Source organism: Oncorhynchus mykiss, chromosome 8 (assembly GCF_057628025.1).
Source record: "Oncorhynchus mykiss isolate SJ-2025 chromosome 8, ASM5762802v1, whole genome shotgun sequence".
Lineage (NCBI taxonomy): Eukaryota > Metazoa > Chordata > Actinopteri > Salmoniformes > Salmonidae > Oncorhynchus > Oncorhynchus mykiss.
Genome location: NC_143029.1, coordinates 65,525,700 through 65,551,159, shown reverse-complemented (window position 1 = coordinate 65,551,159; position 25,460 = coordinate 65,525,700). Strand labels below are relative to the sequence as shown.

General features: G+C 43.5%; 1 protein-coding gene across 1 annotated transcript in view; it reads right to left on the bottom strand.

Moving 5' to 3' along the window:
• Positions 1 to 940: 940 nt before the first annotated feature.
• LOC110530319 (beta-1,4-galactosyltransferase 2) overlaps positions 941 to 25,460 on the bottom strand; it is a 147,225-nt gene continuing 122,705 nt past the window's right edge. Inside the window, exons 6-7 of the mRNA XM_021613255.3 lie at positions 20,760 to 20,864; positions 941 to 4,584 (exon numbers count right to left, since the gene is read on the bottom strand). Coding sequence (XP_021468930.1) covers positions 4,434 to 4,584; positions 20,760 to 20,864 — 256 coding nt within the window. The 3' untranslated portion in view covers positions 941 to 4,433. The remainder of the gene's footprint in view (positions 4,585 to 20,759; positions 20,865 to 25,460) is intronic.

Genomic DNA, 25,460 nt, shown 5'->3' with positions numbered 1-25,460 from the left:
AACTATACTGTCTACATTGTGTTGCCATTGTTGTGTAGAAGGATGTTTATTACACACTGGATGTCTTGTCAGTAAGGGGATGCCAGTGGTTCATTGTCCTATTTCCCCAAATCCCTGTTGTTGATAGTTTGGGGACAGTGCTGGCATCTCAACAATAACTGTTTGGTTTTCTGTTTAACCAAGGTGGTGTGGATTTCTCTCTGAGACAGTATGAACATAGTTCTAACACAACCTAGAAATGATCCTTTCTTTGTAATGCATCCACTGATGGGAGCGGGGCTTGGTACATACTGCTATTAGTAAATATTATATTGTTGATGATAATTCCAAAAATGTGCACCACATTATTAGAATTTGGCTAACGCAAACCATTTGTAACCTAGGTATAGCCTCCCCTTAGAGGAGCAAAGTAGTTTTAGTGTTTCAATTTTTGCCGCAATGCAGTGTGATGGTGTTTCTTAATCTCCCTCTAACAATAACACTTACTAGTCGAAAGAACAGCTCAACATTTATAATTACTGATTTATAAAAAATTCAAATACCATTTTTTTTTTTACCTCTACCAATTCCACTTTGTCTTTATAAGCAGAAGGAGTTCTTTCTTCAGTCTCAGCACATTTTCTATTTTCTATTACGCCCCAAAGACAGAGTGAATGAGAAATGTTTCCGAAGTTTCTTTGAATGCCATGGCAACTGGAAACAATGGAGGGAAAAAACTATTATCAGCCCCATTGTCAGGACCGTGGACAGATCCATCCCAATGGCACTACTATTCCCTACTTAGTGCACTACTTTTGCCTGAAGCCCTATGGGCCCTGGTCAAAAGGGGCACTGGACAAAAGTGCACTATAAAGGGAATATGGTGCAATTTGGGATGCAACTGACAACATGCATGTGAAATCTATTTTCTCATCTGGCAAGGAAAAACAAACCAATCACATAAGTGTATCTCATTTACCATCAGATTTATTGATTGTATAGAAAAAGTAGGTTTGATATGACATTATGCATTCTATATAAGATATAACATTTTCAACATTCAATGTACAAAACCTAGATAGATACAGTAAATCTTTAAAAATGCACTCAGGCTTGAAGACCTGAGGCAGTCAGTAGTTGATGTTGTTCTCCAATGCCCTCATCCTATCTTGTTCCTGTTTCAGTTACCCACCACTTCCTTTAAACAACGGCTCTGACAATTATGGAAAAGATTGCTCAATGAGCAGTAAGTTGAAACGTATAAGAAGGAGGAAGCTGTGCAATGTCTGCCAACAGGAGATGGATGAAGAGAGAACTTCAGACACACTCCAAAGGCTGGATAGTACATTAGCATTCCACCTGTCAACTTTTCCTACTCAAGGCTGCATCAAAAACATGGTCAACGAAAAAAGCTGATGCTCCGCAATTATACATTAGCAGGACAAACTGAAGATAATAATAGTTGACTGCAGGGAGGGTGGGAGCAAAGGGATGCAACCAAAATGACACCCTATTGCCTACATAGTGCACTACTTTTGACCAGGGCCCATAGGGGCCCCGTAGTGCACTACGTGGGGAATGGGGTGCCATTTGGGACGCAGACAAAGAGTGCTGCTTTAGCACTGATTCATAGCTGGCGAGTTGTGAAAGAGAGAGATAGTCCTGGGAAGGATGTCTCTAAACTTATGCTGAAAGGTCCCCCTGTCAATACGCATCATATCAAATCTATATTATACAGTACCTACAATGTTATACCACAGTCACTATGTGTGGGGTAGTGGGGCAGAATACAGCCTATAGGCCAAACAAGATAATATCATGGATATATCAATATGATTCATGATTAGATTGATATAATAGAACCAATAGGATTTATTATTCCTGTTGTAGCCTACTTGGTTCATGATCTCTATATAGATATCAAGTCAACAGAACAGACTGAGTTCTATTATACGTTTTCCTCTGTTCACAACACAAATGACATGATAATGCCTGTCCATGCACCTGTAATGATCGCTACTAGCTGTTGAGTGAGTCTACAAGTCTGATATGTACAGAAATCACATCCTGTAGTCTACCGTACACTAAACTAAATATACAACAATTTCTTGGAGTTCTCTGGAGTTATGATAAAAAGCCATCATTGGCAAAAAAAATAAAAAAATATTTACTTTAATGAAACCAGTGAATACAACTTCAGTACCAAGTTTTCTCGGGTTGTGTGCTGCATCAGTAGTGAATCTGTTAAACAGATTTTAGGCAATGAGGATGCTAGCTATATGTAAAAGCTCCTTCTCAAAGTTCCAAGTAGTATATTTAGCCTTTTGGAGAATTATTCCCTCAGCATTGAACATAAAAGCAGAAGCTTGGCAGCCTGATGAATCATACTATACTGGGACCATAGGCAGGAATATGTGAAATTCTAAATCCTGTGGTCCACAGTCATCAGAGAGCAGTGCATACACAGTACACCCATTTGACAGTTACATTTAAATGGAGTAGTGTAAAAGGACATCCGTCTCCAGTGTTGAATGGGGAGTAGAGTATTCACTTTGCGTGGTGCTCTCTTTTCCAAGGGCACAACAACTCACACCAGTAGTAACGAACTGAAAAATGAAAAAGTAGAACGAGAGAGAGAGGAGAGAAAAGAGAGAGAGCGAGAGAGGATTGTTGAAATCCCGCTGATATTTCTATAGAGGAGCACTGTGCTTCAGATACAGCTGTCTGTGTGTTCATCAGATGGCCAAGTACAGAGAAACATTGTGGTGTTCACAGACACACACGGCACAAAGAGAGAGATATGGCCTTGCCAGAGAGAGGAATAAAAGGCAGTGGAGGGTGTTGTCGAGAGAAAAAAGGGAAATGCACTCCATCTTTAAAAGACTCTTAAAAATAAACAGAGGGGAAACTGGCTGGTTGGAGCATCTCTAAATACTCACTGACTCAAGCCTGGCCAAGAAAACCATTGATAGTACAAAAAGATTTCCACGTCACTTCACACAAAAGGAACGTCATTAAAAAAAATCCCAAAATGCAGCATTCCTTATCATTGCCCCTCATAAAAATTCTGAAGGCATCAGTTTGGTGTTTAGGCAGTACAAAAAAAGGAGAAGAGAGTGAGAGAAGAAAAAGCTTACTTACTTAAGACGTTAAAAGGCTTTCATACACTGGTAGTGTTAATAGTAATAGGATATTAGATTTGTTCTTACTGTATGTGGGCTAGTTTTCCATTTATTCTAGGGGAATCCACCCTGAGGAAATAACTAACTTCCGTTGTGTTCTTATCACCTCAGTGCAGTGTGCTTCTGCCTCGGAATGGATGGAATGAATGCTACAATGCAAATATTCACCATACTAGACTCTCCTTATCAACATCATTCACAATTCCCACCACTAGGTTATCAATGCCTTATCATTTTATTAAATTCTAAATGAAAACTAAAAAAAAATGAGTAAAGAGTCTCGCATTTGGAGCAAGATATGATCCTCTTCTAAAACTGCCGGTATCCATTGTTGAACAGCAAAGGTTTAAACTCCCATCACTATCTACTATAACCTTTGTGAGTGAGAACACGTCAGAACACGTCTGATGATCACCTGTTAGAACCATGCCAGAAGTTCATCTTATGTTCTTTTTACTGGACCTCTCTTCTCCACAAACAGGTCAAAACCAGTTCCTTAGATAGTCATACCCATCCACTACTAGGTCTTTATTCACTATATGTCTCTCAAACTTGTTTCCATCCACAGATAGTAACAATTCTTTGTCACAAGCAAAAGAGACCAAAGAGAGACCGGAGTTGGTGCACAATGTCGTTCTGCTTCAGAACCATTTGTCAATGGCAGAGACATGGGAAATGGAGAAAGCCTGCGTTAGATGCAGGCACAGACAGTACACATTCATTTTGCGCCAATATAGTGTGTTCTGATTGACAGATAGATTCTCACAGAGAGATCAGGGCTGCACTTCTTGGTTCTGCTCCAGTACCTCTGAATCCCAAACCCAACCCCCAGCGTGTCAACGATCCAATGTCGATATGACTCCCCTTGAACCCTGGACATCCTCATCCCTATTGCTGTGTGTTTCATGTACAGTATGCACATTTCCAGAACAGCACTGTGGCTCCAGCCAGGAGAATGAATCTGATCTAATACATCCCCCTTCTTCATCTATTCCTGAGAGTTAGTCCCCCCAGAGTCAGCTAGTCAGCATCCCAGGTTGGAGGCCTGCCGTAACCATTGAGCTGTGAGCAGTGTTGGACTGCAACAGGTGTCTCCACTCAGAGTGGGCTGTGAGGGGTCTTGGCGGGCTCCTAGCCCAGGTCAGTGGGGGTATCTGGGTCTGCGTCGGGCTGAGGGAGGTGGAGGCAGAGATGGAGGCTCTCTACTGTGCATTATCGTTCTCTGCCCCATCTCCCTCCCTCTCCATGTCCAGGCCGGGTCTCTCTATCTGTCTATCCCCTGAAAGGCCGGGGCGGGGGCTTGCCGATCTCCACAGAGATGTTGGTGTAGAGAGGGTACTTCTTAAACTGGAGCACGCGGTACGTTAACGTGCTGATCCCGTCTCTCTTCATAGTGTTCTTGGTGTTCTGGATCTTATTGAATCTGGAGAAGATGAAGGGAAAAGTCATTATTATTATTACAGGGAAATGTTATCATTGTAGCAAGCAGTGAAATGTTACTGTATGTTTTACTTTTTCATCATTGTGGCTAACATACTGTACAGGTTGGTTTTGCATGTTTCTTGTTATTCCCATATTGGACAATAGGTGGTGATATGGGCATGTATTGGAACTCAGAGGACACATACAGGAATCATCCAGCTGTAACGGTCATCCATTGTCCAATGCCAAGGCCGCAATGCCCAATGGTTTTCTCAGATGTCCTTTTACTGTTTGAGAAAGCCATGGATAAACTGCCTCGGTAGCTGTGTGCAGCGCATATCCAATCTTCAAAGAAAAGTGAATGGCTCAAACAAGATGTATTTTTATGTGCTTTGACATTAGCCCACTACGACACAATCCAAGTCAACCCAAGAAGAACCCAGCAGCAGCAGCTGAACAGAGATTTCTATAGACACAGATCTGTTTAGGAATCTACATTAAAGCTAAATTACTTTTAGGCTATGTGCCCTTTAAATGACAGGGTAAAGAGTGACAGAGAGAGAGGGGGGAGAGATTTATCTATAAAGAGGAGAGAAGATTAAAAGCCTGACTGTGCTCTACTACTGTACTTAATCAGTCTCTCAATGATCTCACAATGAGGCCTGTGTTGGAGAGATCTGAGATATTCTCACATATTACTTAAATATGGACTGTAATAGTGGAAAACGGCATCTCTCAGAGTAAGGAGTCACACTAAAAGCTTCCCTAATTCATGTTTTGGTGCCTACTTATTTAGGCAAGGCAGCAGGCAAAAAAGCCATAAAACCACCACTTAACATGAGATGATTTATGATTGGATATTTGATGATGACGCTACTCTGGAAGGAGGAAGCCTTGTATCCACTGATTTAATATGCATGAGCCCCGGTGCACGGAGGTGCTAACTAATCTTTTGGACTTGAGATGAATGGTAGGCTTTCTTCTTTTGGCAAGCCTAATGTCTCATTACCATGTCTAAACCACATCTCCTACTTCCTACTGACCAAACAGAGCAGGGTGGGGCCAGTAACAGAGCTGTAGAGGTAGTCAACATGAATCAACAAAAACATCCATGTTGGTAAACAGTAAACACTGGTCGTAGTAGGAGATTAGAACCACTCTCTCCTGGGTACACTGACGGATGCCCTGGAATGTGTGGAGGGTAAGATTGGTTTTCTAGCAGAATCTGCATAATTATGGTAAACAGGGCTAATTTGTTGAGCTAAGAGTAATTTTGGAGGCATAATGCTTTATCATGCGAGGACAGGTACAACATAATAATCAGAGTGCAAGGATAGAATAATTAGTTTTTTTCAGGAAATAAAACAGTTTTTAGAGACAGTGACTTAAAAAATATATATATATATATATATATATATTTTTTTTATTAGGATCCCCATTAGCTAACGCCATAACGCTAGCTAATCTTCCTGGGGTCCAACACCAATTAACAAGACATTACAAACAACCATAATCAAGACTTCACAAACATTTGACAAGTAGACAATACAGATAATTAAAAAACCTGACAGGAAACACATTTAACATTCAGTTGATGCTTTCTATTTGCTGTCCAGTCATATGGTCTATCACATTATATGTTCTTTCTATTTCCTGTCCAGTCATATGGTCTATCACATTATATGTTCTTTCTATTTCCTGTCCAGTCATATGGTCTATCACATTATATGTTCTTTCTATTTGCTGTCCAGTCATATGGTCTATTACATTAGATGTTCTTTCTATTTCCTGTCCAGTCATATGGTCTATCACATTAGATGTTCTTTCTATTTCCTGTCCAGTCATATGGTCTATCACATTAGATGTTCTTTCTATTTGTTGTCCAGTCATATGGTCTATCACATTAGATGTTCTTTCTATTTCCTGTCCAGCCATATGGTCTATCACATTAGATGTTCTTTCTATTTCCTGTCCAGTCATATGGTCTATCACATTATATGTTCTTTCTATTTCCTGTCCAGTCATATGGTCTATCACATTAGATGTTCTTTCTATTTCCTGTCCAGTCATATGGTCTATCACATTAGATGTTCTTTCTATTTCCTGTCCAGTCATATGGTCTATCACATTAGATGTTCTTTCTATTTGTTGTCCAGTCATATGGTCTATTACATTAGATGTTCTTTTATTCTTTTCTTGAAGGTGGATTTACTTTTTGCCTGAGAAATATGGATGGTAAAGAGTTCCATTCAGCTATGGCTCGATATAAGGCGATTTGTCCTTGGCTTGGGTTGTCTTAGATGCCCTGAATTTGCCAGTCTGGTTTGGTGGTAATGCGTGTTGCTAGTATGTACTAACCGGACTGAAAAATACTGTGTTTTTTTTTTAAATATAACATTCAGAAGAAAATCAGAAGACTGGATAGTAAATTGTTTTCAACGTGAAGCCATGAGAGATTCTGATGCATTTGGATAATATTCATGCGGTTAGAGCAATGAAGAGAATCTGGCAGCCCTGTTTTGAGCCATTTGGAGCTTTTTCATATCTTTCTATGCTGCAGATGACCATATAACTGGACAGTACTCTGTGTGATAGGACCAGGGATTGACCATATAACCAGACAGTACTCTAAGTGTGATAGGACCAGGGATTGACCATATACCTGGACAGTACTCTGTGTGATAGGACCAGGGATTAAACATATAACCAGACAGTACTCTAAGTGTGATAGGACCAGGGATTGACCATATAACTGGACAGTACTCTGTGTGATAGGACCAGGGATTGACCATATAACTGGACAGTACTCTAAGTGTGATAGGACCAGGGATTGAATCACCTGATTCAGTGTGCTAGATGTCAGTGTGCTAGATGTTACATACTCTGAAAATGTTCTTGTAACAGCAATTCCCTTACCCATCTTAATAACAATATTATCTATGTGTTCTGACCATGATAAAGCTGCGTCCTAGTAGTTTCGTTTTTCTCACTTGCTCTACGTGCGTTCTATTCATCGACAAATTTAATTGGGGATCATCAGCAAGCATATATCTTGAACCAAATACAGTACATTGAGTTTTAGAAACAAGACACTGTTGTTCTTCTTGTGCATCCTTCCTCTATGTACTACACACCACAGGAGCTTGGTGGCACCTTAATTGGGGAGGACTGGCTCATGTTAATGACTGTAGTGGAATCAGTGGAATGGTATGAAATACATCAAACACATGGTTTCAGGTGTTTGATGCCATTCCATTTGTGCCGTTCCTGCCATTATGACGAGCCGTCCTCCCCTCAGCAGCCACCTGTGCTACACACATCATAATTGACGAGTATATAGGCTTATTATGACCTTATTATTAAAACATCAGAGGCTTTAATATCTTAACTCCAGTGAACCGGGCTAAAGGCCCTAAACATACTGATCAAAGCACCTTAAAACTCCTCATTTAATGCCCAAGAATAAAGAGGAAAACGTCAGCAGCACCAGCCCAGTAAATACGCTGTGTGCACCCTCTCTAAAAGGTTTGGCTATAAAAACCCAGGTCCTTTCAAGGCCTTTCTACTTTCCTCCATTTTAAAACCCAAATCTCTTATTATACGAATGAAAACACTCTTCAAATAATCCCCATAGCATTTTAATGAGGGACAAACATTTTTTCGGGGGGGGGGGGGGGGGTTCCCTAATAGGGCTTTCTCTGTCTCTCTTCAAGACATGAATTAATAATTTATTAGCCCCAAACAAATTGTATACATGGCACCTGAACTTTCGCTAAATCCGAGGCTCATGGATCAGAACCAAGTCAGGCTGGAGAATAAATAAAGCTTTGTTAGAAATGCCAGTCAGCGGATGAAGGGCTATCTATCTATCTATCTATCTATCTATCTATCTATCTATCTATCTATCTATCTATCTATCTATCTATCTATCTATCTATCTATCTATCTATCTATCTATCTATCTATCTATCTGTCTGTCTGTCTGTCTGTCTGTCTGTCTGTCTGTCTGTCTGTCTGTCTGTCTGTCTGTCTGTCTGTCTGTCTGTCTGTCTGTCTGTCTGTCTGTCTGTCACACAGTACGTCAGTGACAGATTCAATCAACCTAGTCATTGTCCTGTTGGAAGGTGAACCTTCGCCCCAGTCTGAGGTCCTGAGCTCTCTGGAGCAGGTTTTCATCAAGGATCTCTCTGTACTTTGCTCTGTTCATCTTTCCTCAAACCTGACTAGTCTCCCAGTCCCTGCCGCTGAAAAACATCTCCATAGCATGATGCTTCACAGTAGGGATGGTGCCAGGTTTCCTCCAGGTGTGACGCTTGGCATTCAGGCCAGAGAGTTCAATCTTGGTTTCATCAGACCAGATAATCTTGTTTCTCATGGTCTGAGCCGGCTGTCATGTGCCTTTTACTGAGAAGTGGCTCAGTCAGAGTGACCATCGGGTTCTTGGTCACCTCCCTGACCAAGGCCCTTTGGCCTGTCGGCCAGCTCTAGGAAGAGTCTTGGTGGATCCAAACTTCTTCCATTTACAGTTTTTCTCAGTCGCTTTGGTGCATTTCTTAGATCAAAAGTGCAATTCTTGATACTACTTGTACAAATTCCAAATCATCTAGTCACTTGTGCACATCATTAAAGCAATTTCTTATTCCTTTGAACAAATTGCATTTGATAATGTACAAGTGTCAGCTTTTTTCTACATTATCAATTACTCATGTCATGTTGATCAAAATATAGTAGATGGTTCTCTGTTGAACAGTCTTACCCCTCAAAACATCTAGGTATTAGTTCCTTGCATAAGCCTTTACATGCAAAATTGTTGAACTATTTGTCATAAACTGTCAAGCATAGTTTTACACATTTCTATTAGACCTTTTGTACAAAAACGTGAATTGATGAATCGTGCAGGTGAAATTGACCCTCACTCATGAAGGAATGTAAAGTGTTAGTTCAACCAACAATCAACCAGTTGTCTAAATTGCTCAAAGGTGCACCTCATGAAGAATCAATTGGCAAGCATATATAGACAGACCACAACACAGAGTTGCAATTTTCCAAAAATGGATGGACCAGGAAATGAACAGGGTCAACAGCCAAGAGGAGGAAGAAGAGGAGCAAGGATGCTTGGAAGGCAAAACACAGGAAGAGGTTGAAGAGGACATAGGCGCATATCTGATGACATAAGGGCCACTATTGTAGACCATGTTGTCAATCATGGCCTTACAATGGCTGAGGCGGTCGAATATTGGGAGATCAACCGTATCCTCAATAGTTCAAACGTTTTGAAGAGAGAACAGGTATGTCCAGCAATGTACAGTGCACTGTTACTGTATATAAGCAGTATACTGTATACTTCCTACAATGCTTCATATTACAGTAGTCCACTTGTATTTCACAGCATACAGAAATATACTCTATACAGATACATACTGCACCTTACATGCACCCACCTGTATGTTTTACAGTAAAATGTGTGTTCGCATAGTTTTCGTCTATGTGAAAGTGTGCGATGCATCACTGCATTTTCCCCCACATAGGACTGCAAGATTACCTCAAACCGGTGGCAGAGGACGCCTTTTCACACCTCAACAGGAGGCGGCTATTTGCACCATGGTCCTAGCAAACAATGCAATGAGACTAAGGGAAATACAAAGGACCATTATAGAAGACAACGATGTCTTTGAAAACATCCATACGGTTAGCATCTCAACCATCAACAGGGTGCTGCATAGAAACCAGATGAGTATGAAACAGCTGTACCGTGTACCATTCCAAAGGAATGAGGACAGAGTTAAGGAGCTACTGTCATGTACTGTCATGTTGTGTCTTGTCTCTGTCCTTTCCCTTCACCCTGTCTCCCTCTGCTGGTCGTTGTTAGGTTACCTTTTCTCCCCCTCTTTCCCCCAGCTGTGCCTTGTCTCCTCCTAACCACCTCGTCACCCCTTTTCCCACCTGTTCCCTTTTTCCCTCTGATTAGGTCCCTATATCTCTCTCTGTTTCTGCTCCTGTCCTTGTCGGATTCTTGTTTGTTGTGTTTCATGCCTGAACCAGACTGTCGTCATGTTTGCTGTAACCTTGTCTTGTCCTGTCGGAATCTGCCGGTCCGTCTGAGCCTACCTATGTTTGGTAATTAAAGAAGCTCTGTTTAAGTTAATTCGCTTTTGGGTCCTCATTCACGCACCGTAACAGAAGAATCCGACCAAGAATGGACCCAGCGACTTCGGATCCTCTCCACTCAGCCGTCGGGATCCAGGGAGCGATGCTAGGCAGACACGAGCAGGAATTGTCTGCTGCTCGACATGCCGTTGAGACCCTGGCCACCCAAGTCTCCAACCTCACAGAACAGGTTCACCATCTCCGCCTCGATCCACCGGCCACTTCCAGGGCTTTCGAATCTCCGGAGCCCAGAATCAATAACCCGCCGTGTTACTCTGGGGAGCCCACTGAATGCCGCTCGTTCCTCACCCAGTGTGATATTGTGTTTTCTCTCCAGCCCTACACTTTCTCCAGGAGCACTGCTCGTGTCGCCTACGTCATATCTCTCCTTATTGGACGGGCTCGTGAGTGGGGCACGGCAATCTGGGAGGCAAGGGCTGAGTGTACTAACCAGTATCAGGACTTTAAGGAGGAGATGATACGGGTTTTTGATCGATCTGTTTTTGGGGAGGAGGCTTCCAGGGCCCTGTCTTCCCTATGTCAAGGTAATCGATCCATAACAGACTACTCTATTGAGTTTCGCACTCTTGCTGCCTCCAGTGGCTGGAACGAGCCGGCTTTGCTCGCTCGTTTTCTGGAGGGTCTCCGCGCAGAGGTAAAGGATGAGATTCTCTCCCGGGAGGTTCCTTCCAGCGTGGATTCCTTGATTGAACTCGCTATTCGCATTGAGCGACGGGTTGATCTTCGTCACCGAGCTCGTGGAAAGGAGCTCGCGTTCTCCGTTGCCCCCCTCTCCGCATCACTACCATCTTCCTCTGCCGGCTCGGGTGCTGAGCCCATGCAGCTGGGAGGTATCCGCATCTCGACTAAGGAGAGGGAACGGAGAATCACCAACCGCCTCTGTCTCTATTGCGGTTCCGCTGGTCATTTTGTCACTTCATGTCCAGTAAAAGGCCAGAGCTCATCAGTAAGCGGAGGGCTACTGGTGAGCGCTACTACTCCTGTCTCTCCTTCAAGATCCTGCACTACCTTGTCGGTCCATCTACGCTGGACCGGTTCGTCAGCTTCCTGCAGTGCCTTAATAGACTCTGGGGCGGAGGGCTGTTTTATGGACGAGACCTGGGCTCGGGAACATGACATTCCTCTCAGACAGTTAAAGGAGCCCACGGCCTTGTTCGCCCTGGATGGTAGTCCTCTCCCCAGGATTCAGCGTGAGACGCTACCTTTAACCCTCACTGTTTCTGGTAATCATAGTGAAACCATTTCTTTTTTAATTTTTCGTTCACCTTTTACACCTGTTGTTTTGGGCCATCCCTGGCTAGTTTGTCATAATCCTTCCATTAATTGGTCTAGTAATTCTATCCTCTCCTGGAACGTCTCTTGTCATGTGAAATGTTTAATGTCTGCTATCCCTCCTGTTTCCTCTGTCTCTTCTTCACAGGAGGAGCCTGGTGATTTGACAGGGGTGCCGGAGGAATATCACGATCTGCGCACGGTGTTCAGTCGGTCCAGGGCCAACTCTCTTCCTCCACACCGGTCGTATGATTGTAGTATTGATCTCCTTCCGGGAACCACCCCCCCCCCCCGGGGTAGACTATACTCTCTGTCGGCTCCCGAACGTAAGGCTCTCGAAGATTATTTGTCTGTAGCTCTTGACGCCGGTACCATAGTCCCCTCCTCCTCTCCCGCCGGAGCGGGGTTTTTTTTTGTCAAGAAGAAGGACGGGTCTCTGCGCCCCTGCATAGATTATCGAGGGCTGAATGACATAACAGTGAAGAATCGTTATCCGCTTCCTCTTATGTCTTCAGCCTTCGAGATCCTGCAGGGAGCCAGGTTTTTCACTAAGTTGGACCTTCGTAACGCTTACCATCTCGTGCGCATCAGGGAGGGGGACGAGTGGAAGACGGCGTTTAACACTCCGTTAGGGCACTTTGAATACCGGGTTCTTCCTTTCGGCCTCGCTAACGCTCCAGCTGTCTTTCAGGCATTAGTCAATGATGTCCTGAGAGACATGCTGAACATCTTTGTTTTCGTTTACCTTGACGATATCCTGATTTTTTCACCGTCACTCCAGATTCATGTTCAGCACGTTCGACGTGTCCTCCAGCGCCTTTTAGAGAATTGTCTTTTTGTGAAGGCTGAGAAGTGCACTTTTCATGCCTCCTCCGTCACATTTCTCGGTTCTGTTATTTCCGCTGAAGGCATTAAGATGGATCCCGCTAAGGTCCAAGCTGTCATTGATTGGCCCGTCCCTAAGTCACGCGTCGAGCTGCAGCGCTTTCTCGGCTTCGCGAACTTCTATCGTTGTTTCATCCGTAATTTCGGTCAGGTGGCAGCTCCTCTCACAGCCCTTACTTCTGTCAAGACGTGCTTTAAGTGGTCCGTTTCCGCCCAGGGAGCTTTTGATCTCCTCAAGAATCGTTTTACATCCGCTCCTATCCTTGTTACACCTGACGTCTCTAGACAGTTCGTTGTCGAGGTTGACGCGTCAGAGGTGGGCGTGGGAGCCATTCTTTCTCAGCGCTCCCTCTCTGACGACAAGGTCCACCCATGCGCGTATTTTTCTCATCGCCTGTCGCCGTCGGAACGTAACTATGATGTGGGTAACCGCGAACTGCTCGCCATCCGGTTAGCCCTAGGCGAATGGCGACAGTGGTTGGAGGGGGCGACCGTTCCTTTTGTCGTTTGGACTGACCATAGGAACCTTGAGTACATCCGTTCTGCCAAACGACTTAATGCGCGTCAGGCGCGTTGGGCGCTGTTTTTCGCTCGTTTCGAGTTCGTGATTTCTTATCGTCCGGGCTCTAAGAACACCAAGCCTGATGCTTTGTCTCGTCTCTTCAGTTCTTCAGTAGCCTCCACTGACCCCGAGGGGATTCTCCCTGAGGGGCGTGTTGTCGGGTTGACTGTCTGGGGAATTGAGAGGCAGGTAAAGCAAGCGCTCACTCACACTCCGTCGCCGCGCGCTTGTCCTAGGAACCTTCTTTTCGTTCCCGTTCCTACTCGTCTGGCCGTTCTTCAGTGGGCTCACTCTGCCAAGTTAGCCGGCCACCCTGGCGTTCGGGGTACGCTTGCTTCCATTCGCCAGCGTTTTTGGTGGCCCACCCGGGAGCATGACACGCGTCGTTTCGTGGCTGCTTGTTCGGTCTGCGCGCAGACTAAGTCCGGTAACTCTCCTCCTGCCGGCCGTCTCAGGCCGCTTCCTATTCCCTCTCGACCGTGGTCTCACATCGCCTTAGATTTTGTCACCGGACTGCCTTCGTCAGCGGGGAAGACTGTTATTCTTACGGTTGTCGATAGGTTCTCTAAGGCGGCTCATTTCATTCCCCTTGCTAAGCTTCCTTCTGCTAAAGAGACGGCACAAATCATCATCGAGAATGTTTTCAGAATTCATGGCCTTCCGTCAGACGTCGTTTCGGACAGAGGTCCGCAATTCACGTCTCAATTTTGGAGGGAGTTTTGCCGTTTGATTGGGGCTTCCGTCAGTCTCTCTTCCGGCTTTCACCCCCAGTCTAACGGTCAAGCAGAACGGGCCAATCAGACTATTGGTCGCATCTTACGCAGTCTTTCTTTTCGCAACCCTGCGTCTTGGTCAGAACAGCTTCCCTGGGCAGAATACGCCCACAACTCGCTTCCTTCGTCTGCGACCGGGCTATCTCCTTTTCAGAGTAGCCTCGGGTACCAGCCTCCGCTGTTCTCATCTCAGTTCGCCGAGTCCAGCGTCCCCTCCGCTCAGGCTTTTGTCCAACGTTGCGAGCGCACCTGGAAGAGGGTCAGGTCTGCACTTTGCCGTTATAGGACGCAGACTGTGAGGGCTGCTAATAAGCGTAGAACTAAGAGTCCTAGATATTGTCGCGGTCAGAGAGTTTGGCTCTCCACTCAGAACCTTCCCCTTAAGACGGCTTCTCGCAAGTTGACCCCGCGGTTCATTGGTCCGTTCCGTATTTCTCGGGTCATTAATCCTGTCGCAGTTCGACTTCTTCTTCCGCGATACCTTCGTCGCGTCCACCCGGTCTTCCATGTCTCCTGCATCAAGCCCGTCCTTCGCGCCCCCGCTCGTCTCCCCCCCCCCCCCCCCATCCTTGTCGAGGGCGCACCCATCTACAGGGTCCGTAGAATTTTGGACATGCGTCCTCGGGGCCGTGGTCACCAGTACCTCGTAGATTGGGAGGGGTACGGTCCTGAGGAGAGGAGTTGGGTTCCCTCTCGGGACGTGCTGGACCGTGCGCTGATCGAGGATTTCCTCCGTTGCCGCCAGGTTTCCTCCTCGAGTGCGCCAGGAGGCGCTCGGTGAGTGGGGGGGTACTGTCATGTACTGTCATGTTGTGTCTTGTCTCTGTCCTTTCCCTTCACCCTGTCTCCCTCTGCTGGTCGTTGTTAGGTTACCTTTTCTCCCCCTCTTTCCCCCAGCTGTGCCTTGTCTCCTCCTAACCACCTCGTCACCCCTTTTCCCACCTGTTCCCTTTTTCCCTCTGATTAGGTCCCTATATCTCTCTCTGTTTCTGCTCCTGTCCTTGTCGGATTCTTGTTTGTTGTGTTTCATGCCTGAACCAGACTGTCGTCATGTTTGCTGTAACCTTGTCTTGTCCTGTCGGAATCTGCCGGTCCGTCTGAGCCTACCTATGTTTGGTAATTAAAGAAGCTCTGTTTAAGTTAATTCGCTTTTGGGTCCTCATTCACGCACCGTAACAGCTACGGTACCAGAATGTACAGGTAAAACATATATCTATGTCATTTCTTTACAGCAACATTTTATGGTGATACATAGTACAGTAAGCATAAACTGCACACATTTCCATTGCTGTGGAAGGAACATGCAATATATGTATATTTTATGTCACTCTTCCTTACCAAAACAAATTCAACTGTGTGTTCTGGGGTATAGCGTATAATGGAGTTGGAATCAAGTGAACCCTCTCACAACTTTGTATACGTGGATGAGGCTGGCTTCAACCTGACCAAATGCAGAAGGCGGGGTCGGAATATCATCGGTCACAGAGCTACTGTGGATTTGCCAGGCCAACGGGGAGGAAATATCACCATGTGTGCTGCTATTTCGGTGCATGGTGTCCTAACCCATATCCCCCTTATAGGGCCATACAACACCCAGCATCTACTCAACTTTTTAGAGACTCTCTACAGGGCTCTCATCCCTGATGATGAGAGGGGTCTGTTTAGAGAGGATTTGCCAAAGTATGTGGTCATTTGTGATAATGTGAGTTTCCATCAATCAAACATCATAAGGCAATGGTTTGTGACCCACCCGAGGATGCTCATAGAATTCCTCCCACCTTATTCACCATTCCTTAACCCAATTGAGGAGTTATTTTCAGCATGGAGGTGGAAGGTGTACGATCGTCAGCCACACACACAGATGACCCTGCTGGCTGCAATGGATGCGGCATGTGAGGACATCACAGCCTGCAGAGGATGGATAAGGCATTCCAAAAGATTCTTTCCACGTTGCATTGGAAGGGAAAATATCCGGTGTGATGTGGATGAGAATATGTGGGCTGACAGACAGGAACGTCTGGATGTGTAGAGACAGCACAACAGTGCTGCGGGCAAAGTTGTGCCTTAGGGGTGGTTTCCTGTGTTTCTTTCTAATTTAGTTTTTTTTTCTTTGTGCACCTTGGGTTGTCCAGTCTCTTTCAATCAATAACCCACATACAGTAATATGTAAATAGTACTGTTGAAATTGATATATGCCATAGAAGTGCAGCCTTGTGCATTTTCATTACAGTAACTGTCATCCAAACTGTAGCCTAAGTTTACATCAGGTAATACTGTCAAAGTACACAGTTACATTGACAACATGCCTAAACATTTTGACGACCTTGTTCGTGAACAATGACTCAGTGACTTATCATTCTGATGATACTGACATGATCATTGGCATGAATATTTACTTTTGAGAGATGTACTAAGGGTTTTTAGTGACTGACTAGCTTTAGAAATATATCTATTGTATATTGCAGTTTGTACAAATTGTTCTGAGAAATGCACTTATTATTTTGCACATGTTAGGGATGATGTGAGAAATGCACCAAAGCGACTGAGAAAAACTGTAAGAACGATGGAGGCCACTGTGTTCTTGGGGACCTTCAATGCAGCAGACATTTTTTTGGTACCCTTCCCCAGATCTGTGCCTCGACACAATCCTGTCTCGGAGCTCTACGGACAACCCCATGGCTTGCTTTCTGCTTTGACAAGCACTGTTAACTGTGGGAGTTTATACATTTTCAAATCATGTCCATTCAATTGAATTTACCACAGGTGAACTCCAATCAAGTTGTAGAAACATCTCAAGGATGATCAATGGAAACAGAATGCATGTGAGCTTAATTTCGAGTCTCATATCAAAGGGACTGAATAATTATGTAAATAAGGTTCTGTTTTGTTTGTTTTTTAACACATTTGCAAACATTAAAAAAAAACTGTTTTCACATTGTCATTATGGGGTATTGTGTGGAGACTGATGAGGGAAAAAAATAAATGTCATCCATTTTAGAATAAGGCTGTAACATAACAACATTTGGAAAAAGTATTTGCAAATGCACTGTACATACAATACACTACAAAAGTATGTGGACACCTGCTAGTCAAACATCTCATTCCAAAATCATGGGCATTACAGTAACACTGAGTTGGTCCCCACTTTGTTGCTATAACAGCCTGCACTCTTCTGGGAAGGCTTTCCGCTAGATGTTTTGAACATTGCTGCGGGGACTTGCTTCCATTCAGCCACAAGAGCTTTAGTAAGGTCGGGCACCACAACCCCAGGTGTTAGATGGAGTTGAGGTCAGGGCTCTGTGCAGGCCAATCAAGTTCTTCCACACTGATCTCGACAAACAATTTCTGTACGGACCTCGCTTGTGCATGGGGGCATTGTCATGCTGAAACAGGAAAGGGCCTTACCCAAACTGTTGCCACAAAGTTGGAAGCACAAAATCATCTACAATGTCATTGTATACTGTAGCGTTAAGATTTCCCTTCACTGGAACTAAGGTGCCTAGCCCGAACCATGAAAAACAGCCCGAGACCATTATTCCTCCTGCACCAAACTTTACAGTTGGCCCTATGCATACGGGCAGGTAGCGTTCTCCTGGCATCCTCCAAACCCAGATTCATCGGTCGGACTACCAGATGGTGAAGCGTGATTCATCACTCCAGAGAATGCGTTTCCACTGCTCCAGAGTCAAATGGCGGTGAGCTTTACAGCCAATGCTTGGCATTGCATATGGTGATATTTGGCTTGTGTGCGTGCGGCTGCTCGGCTATGGAAACCCATTTCATGAAGCTCCCGACGACGTAGGCAATTTGGAACTTGGCAGGGAGTGTTGCAACCTAGGACAGACGATTTTTACGCACTTTGCGCATCAGCACTCGGCGGTCATGTTCTGTGAACTTGTGTGGCCTACCACTTCGCAGCTGAGCCTTTGTTGCTCCTAGACATTTCCACTTCACAATAACAGCATTGACAGTTGACCGGGGCAGCTCTAGCAAGGCAGAAATTTGACAAACTGACTTGTTGAAAAGGTGGAATCCTATGACGGTGCCATATTGAAAGTCAATGAGCTCTTCAGTAAGGCCATTCTACTGCCAATGTTTGTCTATGGAGATTGCATGGCTATGTTCTCGGTTTTATACACCTGTCAGCAACGTGTGTGGCTGAAATAGCCGAAACCACTCATTTGAAGTGGTTTCCACATACCTATGTGTGCAGGGTAGCAGGGTAGCAGGGTAGCTATATCTCTTATACATATGTTATAAGTAGGGTGACCACATGTCCTAGAATCAGTCGGACAGTCCCATATTTTGTCCCATTGTCCTGCACCAAACAATCATGTCCCACATTTTATCAACACATTCAAACGCCACTCATTTACAAAAAAAGGTCGATATGTCCCGTATTTCAGTCAGACATTCTTACCTGCATCTTTTGCAGCAGGGAGGAAGAGGCAAAGCGAGAGGTTTCACTCTCACCAAAATTAGCCAAAATAAGCCCAACGTGTTTCTATGGGCTTATTTAGGACCTAAACTTGTCGCCTGCCTTCCCATCTTTGGGACAACCACTGCCATAGTTAGGGTGGAGACATGAGCATCTCGTCATAATAGATCTGTTTGCAGTCATGTTGCATTTTTTACAAGATGTATATCATGAGGATGTGGTACTGGGGATGTTAAACACTTCTCCAATCGTTGTTGAGATCTGATATTCTGCTCAGCGCAAGTTGAGACGTAGGCCAATGTAATATTGTCAATCAATCACATTTGTCAAATCGTTTCGGTCTATATTCCAGCTAAACTTGGAAAGAACATTGAACTACTTACAAAAAGCCTGCTTCTGACGAAGAGCTACAAAGGTAAGTAAATAGCCGTATTATACTGAAAAGATATTAGGTGATTTCGTTCAACTTGTGAGGCTCTCCATGCTCATTAGTTGCTCATTCAACATATTTGCTGCTACTTCACTCAATCCCGGTTTCTGCATAACTACATTTTGCGCGAGGCAAAGGAGTAGCCTATAGTTGTGTTTCAACTAGCTTGTTTTGTGGTGGTGGGGGGGGGGGGGGGGGGTCTGCCAAAAAATAAATATATAATGCTTTTGTCCTGCATTTGGGTATTTTAAATGTGGTCAACCTAGTAATAAGTGATGGTATCAGATTAGGGACATTTGTTGCGTCAAATGGGACCCTATTCCCTATAAAGTACACCACTGTTGACCAGGGCCCTGAGCCCTATGGGCCCTGTTCAAAAGTAGTGCACCATGAAGGGGATAGGGTGCCATTCAAGATGCATCATGTTGATTGGGATTGCATGGTAAGTACTTTGATCATGTATCAACCCATCAACTTGTCACCACACAGCCACAAGCCAAACAGACAACAGCATGCTTCCCTGGCTCTGTCAGCACAGCAAACCCCTCTTACATCAACGTGTTTCAATACATTAGGCGCAGTCATAGCCGTGGGAAGTAGTTTGGGGGTGGGGGTGCTGCAATATTTTTTGGGTGTTGCTGCAGAGGAAGAGGTTTCGCTCTCGCCAAAATCAGTACAAAATATATCCATCCTATTATTCTAAAAAACATGTATTACATATTTGTTTTATTCCTATTTTTTATGGTGTGCTGCAGCAACCTCAGCACTCCTACTTCCCACGGCTATAAGCGCAGTAACAACAAATTCCTTTTAATTCAGTTATTCTCTCATCTCCCATGGAAATTAGTTTATCACGCTCTCGAGCTTGCGATACAAGGGGTCTGCATTGGTTCATTATTCGTATGTATGAGGCACTCGTCAGAATGATTGTTGTTTTCTGTGGCTGTTATCTTCGCACACTGGGAGTCCTAGGGACTGGGAGTTCATGGGAAATGAATAACAAGAGTAGCCCAAGGATTAAATGGCTACCCGTGGTTTTTTGGCCTTTCTATCATGGTAAGAGCCAGCTAGGGGGTTAGATGTGATCAATAAAAGTCTGTAAATTCTACAGTGAGTCCATTCATGCTATGCAATAACTGTTTTGCAAATTGCAGCTCAGCTCTGTAGGGTTCTGAGGTTTAGGAACAATCACAACTAACAGTGCTGCATATAGCCATGCTGTTATCGATCTGCTCTTTTTAGAGTCATTGATGGGTTGGCTATTCATGCATGAAAGAGCCCTCTTAGCAGTGAATAAACAGTGATGATCCATTTCTATGAGGTGTTATTTTCCTGCCAAATCTATGATATGGGGGATTTATCTTAGAGCAGCCTTCAATCGTAAGATGGTAGTATAATGTGTGAATGTGAGACAACCTTTATCAAAAAGACAACTTTGGTAACTGAGCAAACAATAGCTAGAGAACCTACACTTTCTGTACATTCTATAGTTAGAATGAATGTTGTGTTTAGGGAGGAAAAAATAGCCTGGTCCTAGATCTGTTTGTGCTGTCTTGCCAACTTCTATGTCATTGTTCGCAAGACAGCACAAACTGATCTGGGGCCAGGCTAGTGTCTAGGGAGGAAAAGATAGGAATCAAAGGCAAACCTTTGTGGGTTGGGTTCATTGTGCTTGTCTCTTTCGTGTTTGATCATCCTGTAGCGGCCGATCCGGACGTCCGGTCGAACCACCTTCATCCCGTTGAGGGTGATCCTACAACAGAGGAGTCATGCTTTAGAAAGAATCAGTTAGAATGTGCATCCCAAATGGCAGCCTATTCCCTACATAGTGCACTACTTTTGCCCAGAGCCCTATGGGCCCTGGTCAAAAGAAGTACACTACATAAGAAATACTGTCGGTTGCCAATTGGGAAGTCATAACTGCTCCAAAGCAGCTGTAGCAATGCCAGCCATAACGAGACACTGTAATAGCAATCTTGAGTTAAGCTTCAGCTGTAATGCAACAAAAATGGGGTAAAGCAAGCCTATCCTAGACCTAGATGGAGGAAAATAAGAAATGATATTCATTCACGCAGCAACATGGAACCGTGTGTTTGTTTGGGTGTTTACAATGTTTGGTCCCCAAGATGGGATGAAATGGTTTTATTTCACTCTGTAATGCTCTGATTCATTCTAAATCTCCTGTGTTATTGGTGCAGCCAAGCCTGACAGTTTGTATCTGTGGGCCTCGCACTTACTGACTGACAAACAAACGGTAAAACATATTGCTTCTGCATCCCGCCATCAAAGCCTCATTAGCCCAGATGAGAAGAAAATGCCAAGCGAGTCAAAGAGAACATTTATGAAAACAAATTCAGTAGAACAGATTGAAGAGAATCCAGGCTCTTCCCATTAAGTGTTTCTTAGCTTTCCTGAAGAGACCAGCCTAAGCCTCCATGCTAACTGTCTTGGAAAACAAAGCCATTTGTTTGAGTAAAATGCTGCTTCCAGCTGCTTGATTGCTTGAAGAATGAGGTCATTATAATATCCCCCTTGCCTCTTTATCCGTGTGAAGCCCCTGGATAAAAGAAATGACCCTCCCTGCATTTGTCATTTGAGCATCACATTGCTCCAGCTGGGTCACTAAGCTAGCTTCTGCCTCTCTCTCTGAACCTCCCTCTTTCTCTGGAGTACTTGGCGATCAATAACATAAACACTGTGTGTTTGTGCGCACGTGAGTGCGTGTCTGTCTGTCTCTGTGTGTGTTTGTGTCCGTGTGTGTGTACAGTAAGGGTGTTTCTGTTGTGTTAGAGTTTGTGTGTTTTCTGCAAGTAACAACAGCGAGAAGGTTTGGTAATACATAATGCAGAGAGTGAATTCAAAATATTCCCCTTGTGTATTCTTGACCCAGAAACAATAGCACTAAGGATTGCCTGTTTAAAAAAATAGGTTCAAATCAAATGTTATTTGTCACATGCTTCAATAGGTGTAGACTAACAGTGAAATGCTAACTTACGGGTCTTTTTTCAACAACGCAGAGTTAAGATTTAAAAATAAATAAATAAAATAGATATAGTGAACCAGTGAATAACAAATAACAATGACTAGTAAAAATGACATGGATATTTACAGGGAGTACCAGTACCGAGTTGATGTATGAGGTATTTGAGGTAGTTATGTACATATAGTGGCGGCAGGTAGCCTAGTGGTTAGAGCGTTGGGCCAGTACCCGAAAGGTTGCTGTATCGAATCCCAGGTAAACATTTTGACAAGGTAAAAATCTGTCTTTCTGGCAGTTAACCCACTGTAGGGTTAAGACAGTAGCAGCAGTGGGTAGCTTGTTTAGAAGAACTGGATTGGGTGTCTGGGATGATGGTGTTGACTAGCCTTTTAAATAATTTAATGACTGTAGATGTGATTGCAACAGGGCAATAGTCATATAGGCAGGTTACCTAGGCGTTCTTGGGCACAGGGACTATGGTGGTAGGCTTGAAACAAGTTGTTATTACAGACCGGGTCAGGGATAGGTTGAAAATATCAGTGAAGACACTTACCAGCTGGTCAGCGCATGCGCTTAGTACTCATTCTGGTATTCAGTCTGGCCCCCCGGCCTTGCAAATGTTAACCTGTTTAAAGGTGTTACTCACATACGCTACAGAGAGAGAGATCACACAGTCGTCCGGAACAGTTGGTGCTCTCATGCATGGTTCAGTGTTGCTTGTGCCACTGACTTAGTTTGGCTTTAATTCCAGTTTAGCTACAAATTAATAACTGATATGTTAGATTCACGTCTCCATCTCAATCAAAATTCTGAGTTAAAGAATAGCACTAAACCGATTAAAACTTTAAATGCACTTTAGATATTATTTAACTTATATTTTTGGTTGAGATGGAGACGTGCATCCAACTGGAATTAAAGGCGCCTAAGTCAGTGGCACAGATGGAATTATCCAAGCAGAGGATACATCTCCTTCTAATGTTGATATTTGGTTGGGTTGACAAACACCATTCAATATCACTAAATATCATTACATTTGAAATCAACCAGAGCTTGAAACCCTAGGCATATTGTATTGTCTATTTTTAGTTGAATTCTGGGTTGATTTGAAACAATATTGATGACTTAGAAAATTCTATATAGGCCTAAATAGCATAATTTATGATATATGAGTGATAAAATATGGTCACATTTAATGCTCTCTGTTAAACCTACCCTTTGGAATGACTTCGATAGAATCAGTGAATCTAATACATTTTTAAGTGGAGATCTCTCAACAATGATTCTCACGATAGCACAGTCAGGGACAAATATCATAGCTAAGCAGGGCTGGGTTTGGTTAAAACCCTGGATGAGAGACCAAAGGGTAGCTATAGATAGATCAATTCTCCAGTAAGAGGTGCTGCCCAGCCTATTGTATTTTGTTCTGATAGAGGATATAATGTTGAAGATCAGACATTGTTTTAAAGGTACAAATTCAACATATTTTAAACAAGGTTTGTTTATATTGAAATTTGGTTACCATGATGACATAATCCTGTGGTTGAAATTTCATCCTCAAAACAACCTGTTTACGTGGATTACTTTTTTTCAAATCCAATGTATTTTCCACGTAGATTCCATGTCACAATATGTTGACAAATTACATTAAAACAACATTGATTCAACCAGTTTGTGTCCAGTGGGATGGCTCTGGTCATAATGAGTGTACTGTGTAGGGAATATGATGCCATTTGGGATGAAGCCTACTGTATGCAACAGGGTGGCATGTAGCCTAGTGGTTAGAGCGTTGTTCTGCCCTTGAACAAGGCAGTTAACCCACTGTTTCTAGGCAGTCATTGTAAATAAGAATTTGTTCTTAACTGACTTGCCTAGTCAAATAAAAATTCAACCAGAATAGGTATGTTTACCTTGCTCATTTAGTGCTTGGCAGAAGCTACTAAAACTAACTGGGTCTGTGTTAAATAACATATACCTGATGATGATCATTCAGTCCAGCTGGAAACTGAGCTATTCAGTGACTTATTTGGCTTCAGGACATTCTGTAGTGTTCACTGTGGTTTCAAGGTATCAGGTTGAAAAAGCTTCAACCATCTGCAGTGATTTCAAGGAGATAAAGGGGCAGGCAGGGGGATGGGCACAGTCTCAGCTATATCTCCCAATCAATGGTTAGGCTTGGCTGGGTAATCCAGGTGTGAGTTAATCAATACTATGGCACTTAGTTTGAGGAGTAAGGTGAGGATGTTGGGTCCTTAAGGACCACCAAGTGTCTGAAAGAACTTTCAAAATAATTGATTTAACTACATTATTTTCTACCAAAAGAAGAATGGACAGATCAGGAGGAGGTAAGGCATACATCCTTTTTTTTTAACCATTTCTTTACTTTAGTACAAGTTGAAGAGTAAATATTTGGACACGTTCTGGGAATAGTCTTCACCAGAGACCTTGAATGATTGCAAGATGTAGTGTCCATGACATGAGCTGTACTATATGAAACATGGGTCAACAACATGGGCCTCTGACAGGTCTTCTTTATAATTTACTGTTGTGTTTAGTCAAAAGCCATGGGGATCCATGTGCTGCTGCTGCACCCTTCGACTCATTAGCTTGACTTCTCTCCTCCATGCCTTCACATGCTGCTGTCTCAGCCCAGCGAGCACACAAAATTGGCTCAATCGTATTGAACAGCGCTGTGCCAAGGATCTGTGGGCCCTTTCATTCTGAACCAGATTCCTTGAACTCCCTCCATCAAACCTTTTCAAAACTCTCAGAAGGGGCCATGATGAAGAGAGAGCATTGAGCGATATAATATAATAATATAATACAAAGCGTTTTTGGTAGAAAGGAAAAATGAAAGGAAAAACAACCTTTCACAACATATTTTTTTTAAATATCTGTTCTTCACTCTGCTTTCAGGCACAATGGCATAAGATGTTCTTTGTTGAGAAGCAAAATATCTGTTTTCCTAAATTAACATTGCCCTTGAAAGCAAAGTATTATTCAGGCTTAGAGAAAGGAGAAGAAACAGAAGTAGTAACATTATCAGTTGTGTGTATGGTTGATGTATGGTTGACATTCCTGCAAAATGGTTTCTCTCGCTCAATACATACACATTGCAATAGTTGTTCCTTTGTTGACTTCCTTTGTATTCTCACATTGCCACTGATATCATTCACTCTCTGTGTACCTGTTAAATATTGCAACAAAAAATAATTGTTTTCCTGAGGCACAGTGGTAATTTTGATACAGATGTCTGGACAGCTAATTTGGCCTTGCGTGCCCTTTTGATTGAATTAATGAAGAATTTCACTAGCTTTTTTCCCATTTCTCTCCAGTCTTTCTTAAATGCATTAGACTCTTGGAGTCCAGGGG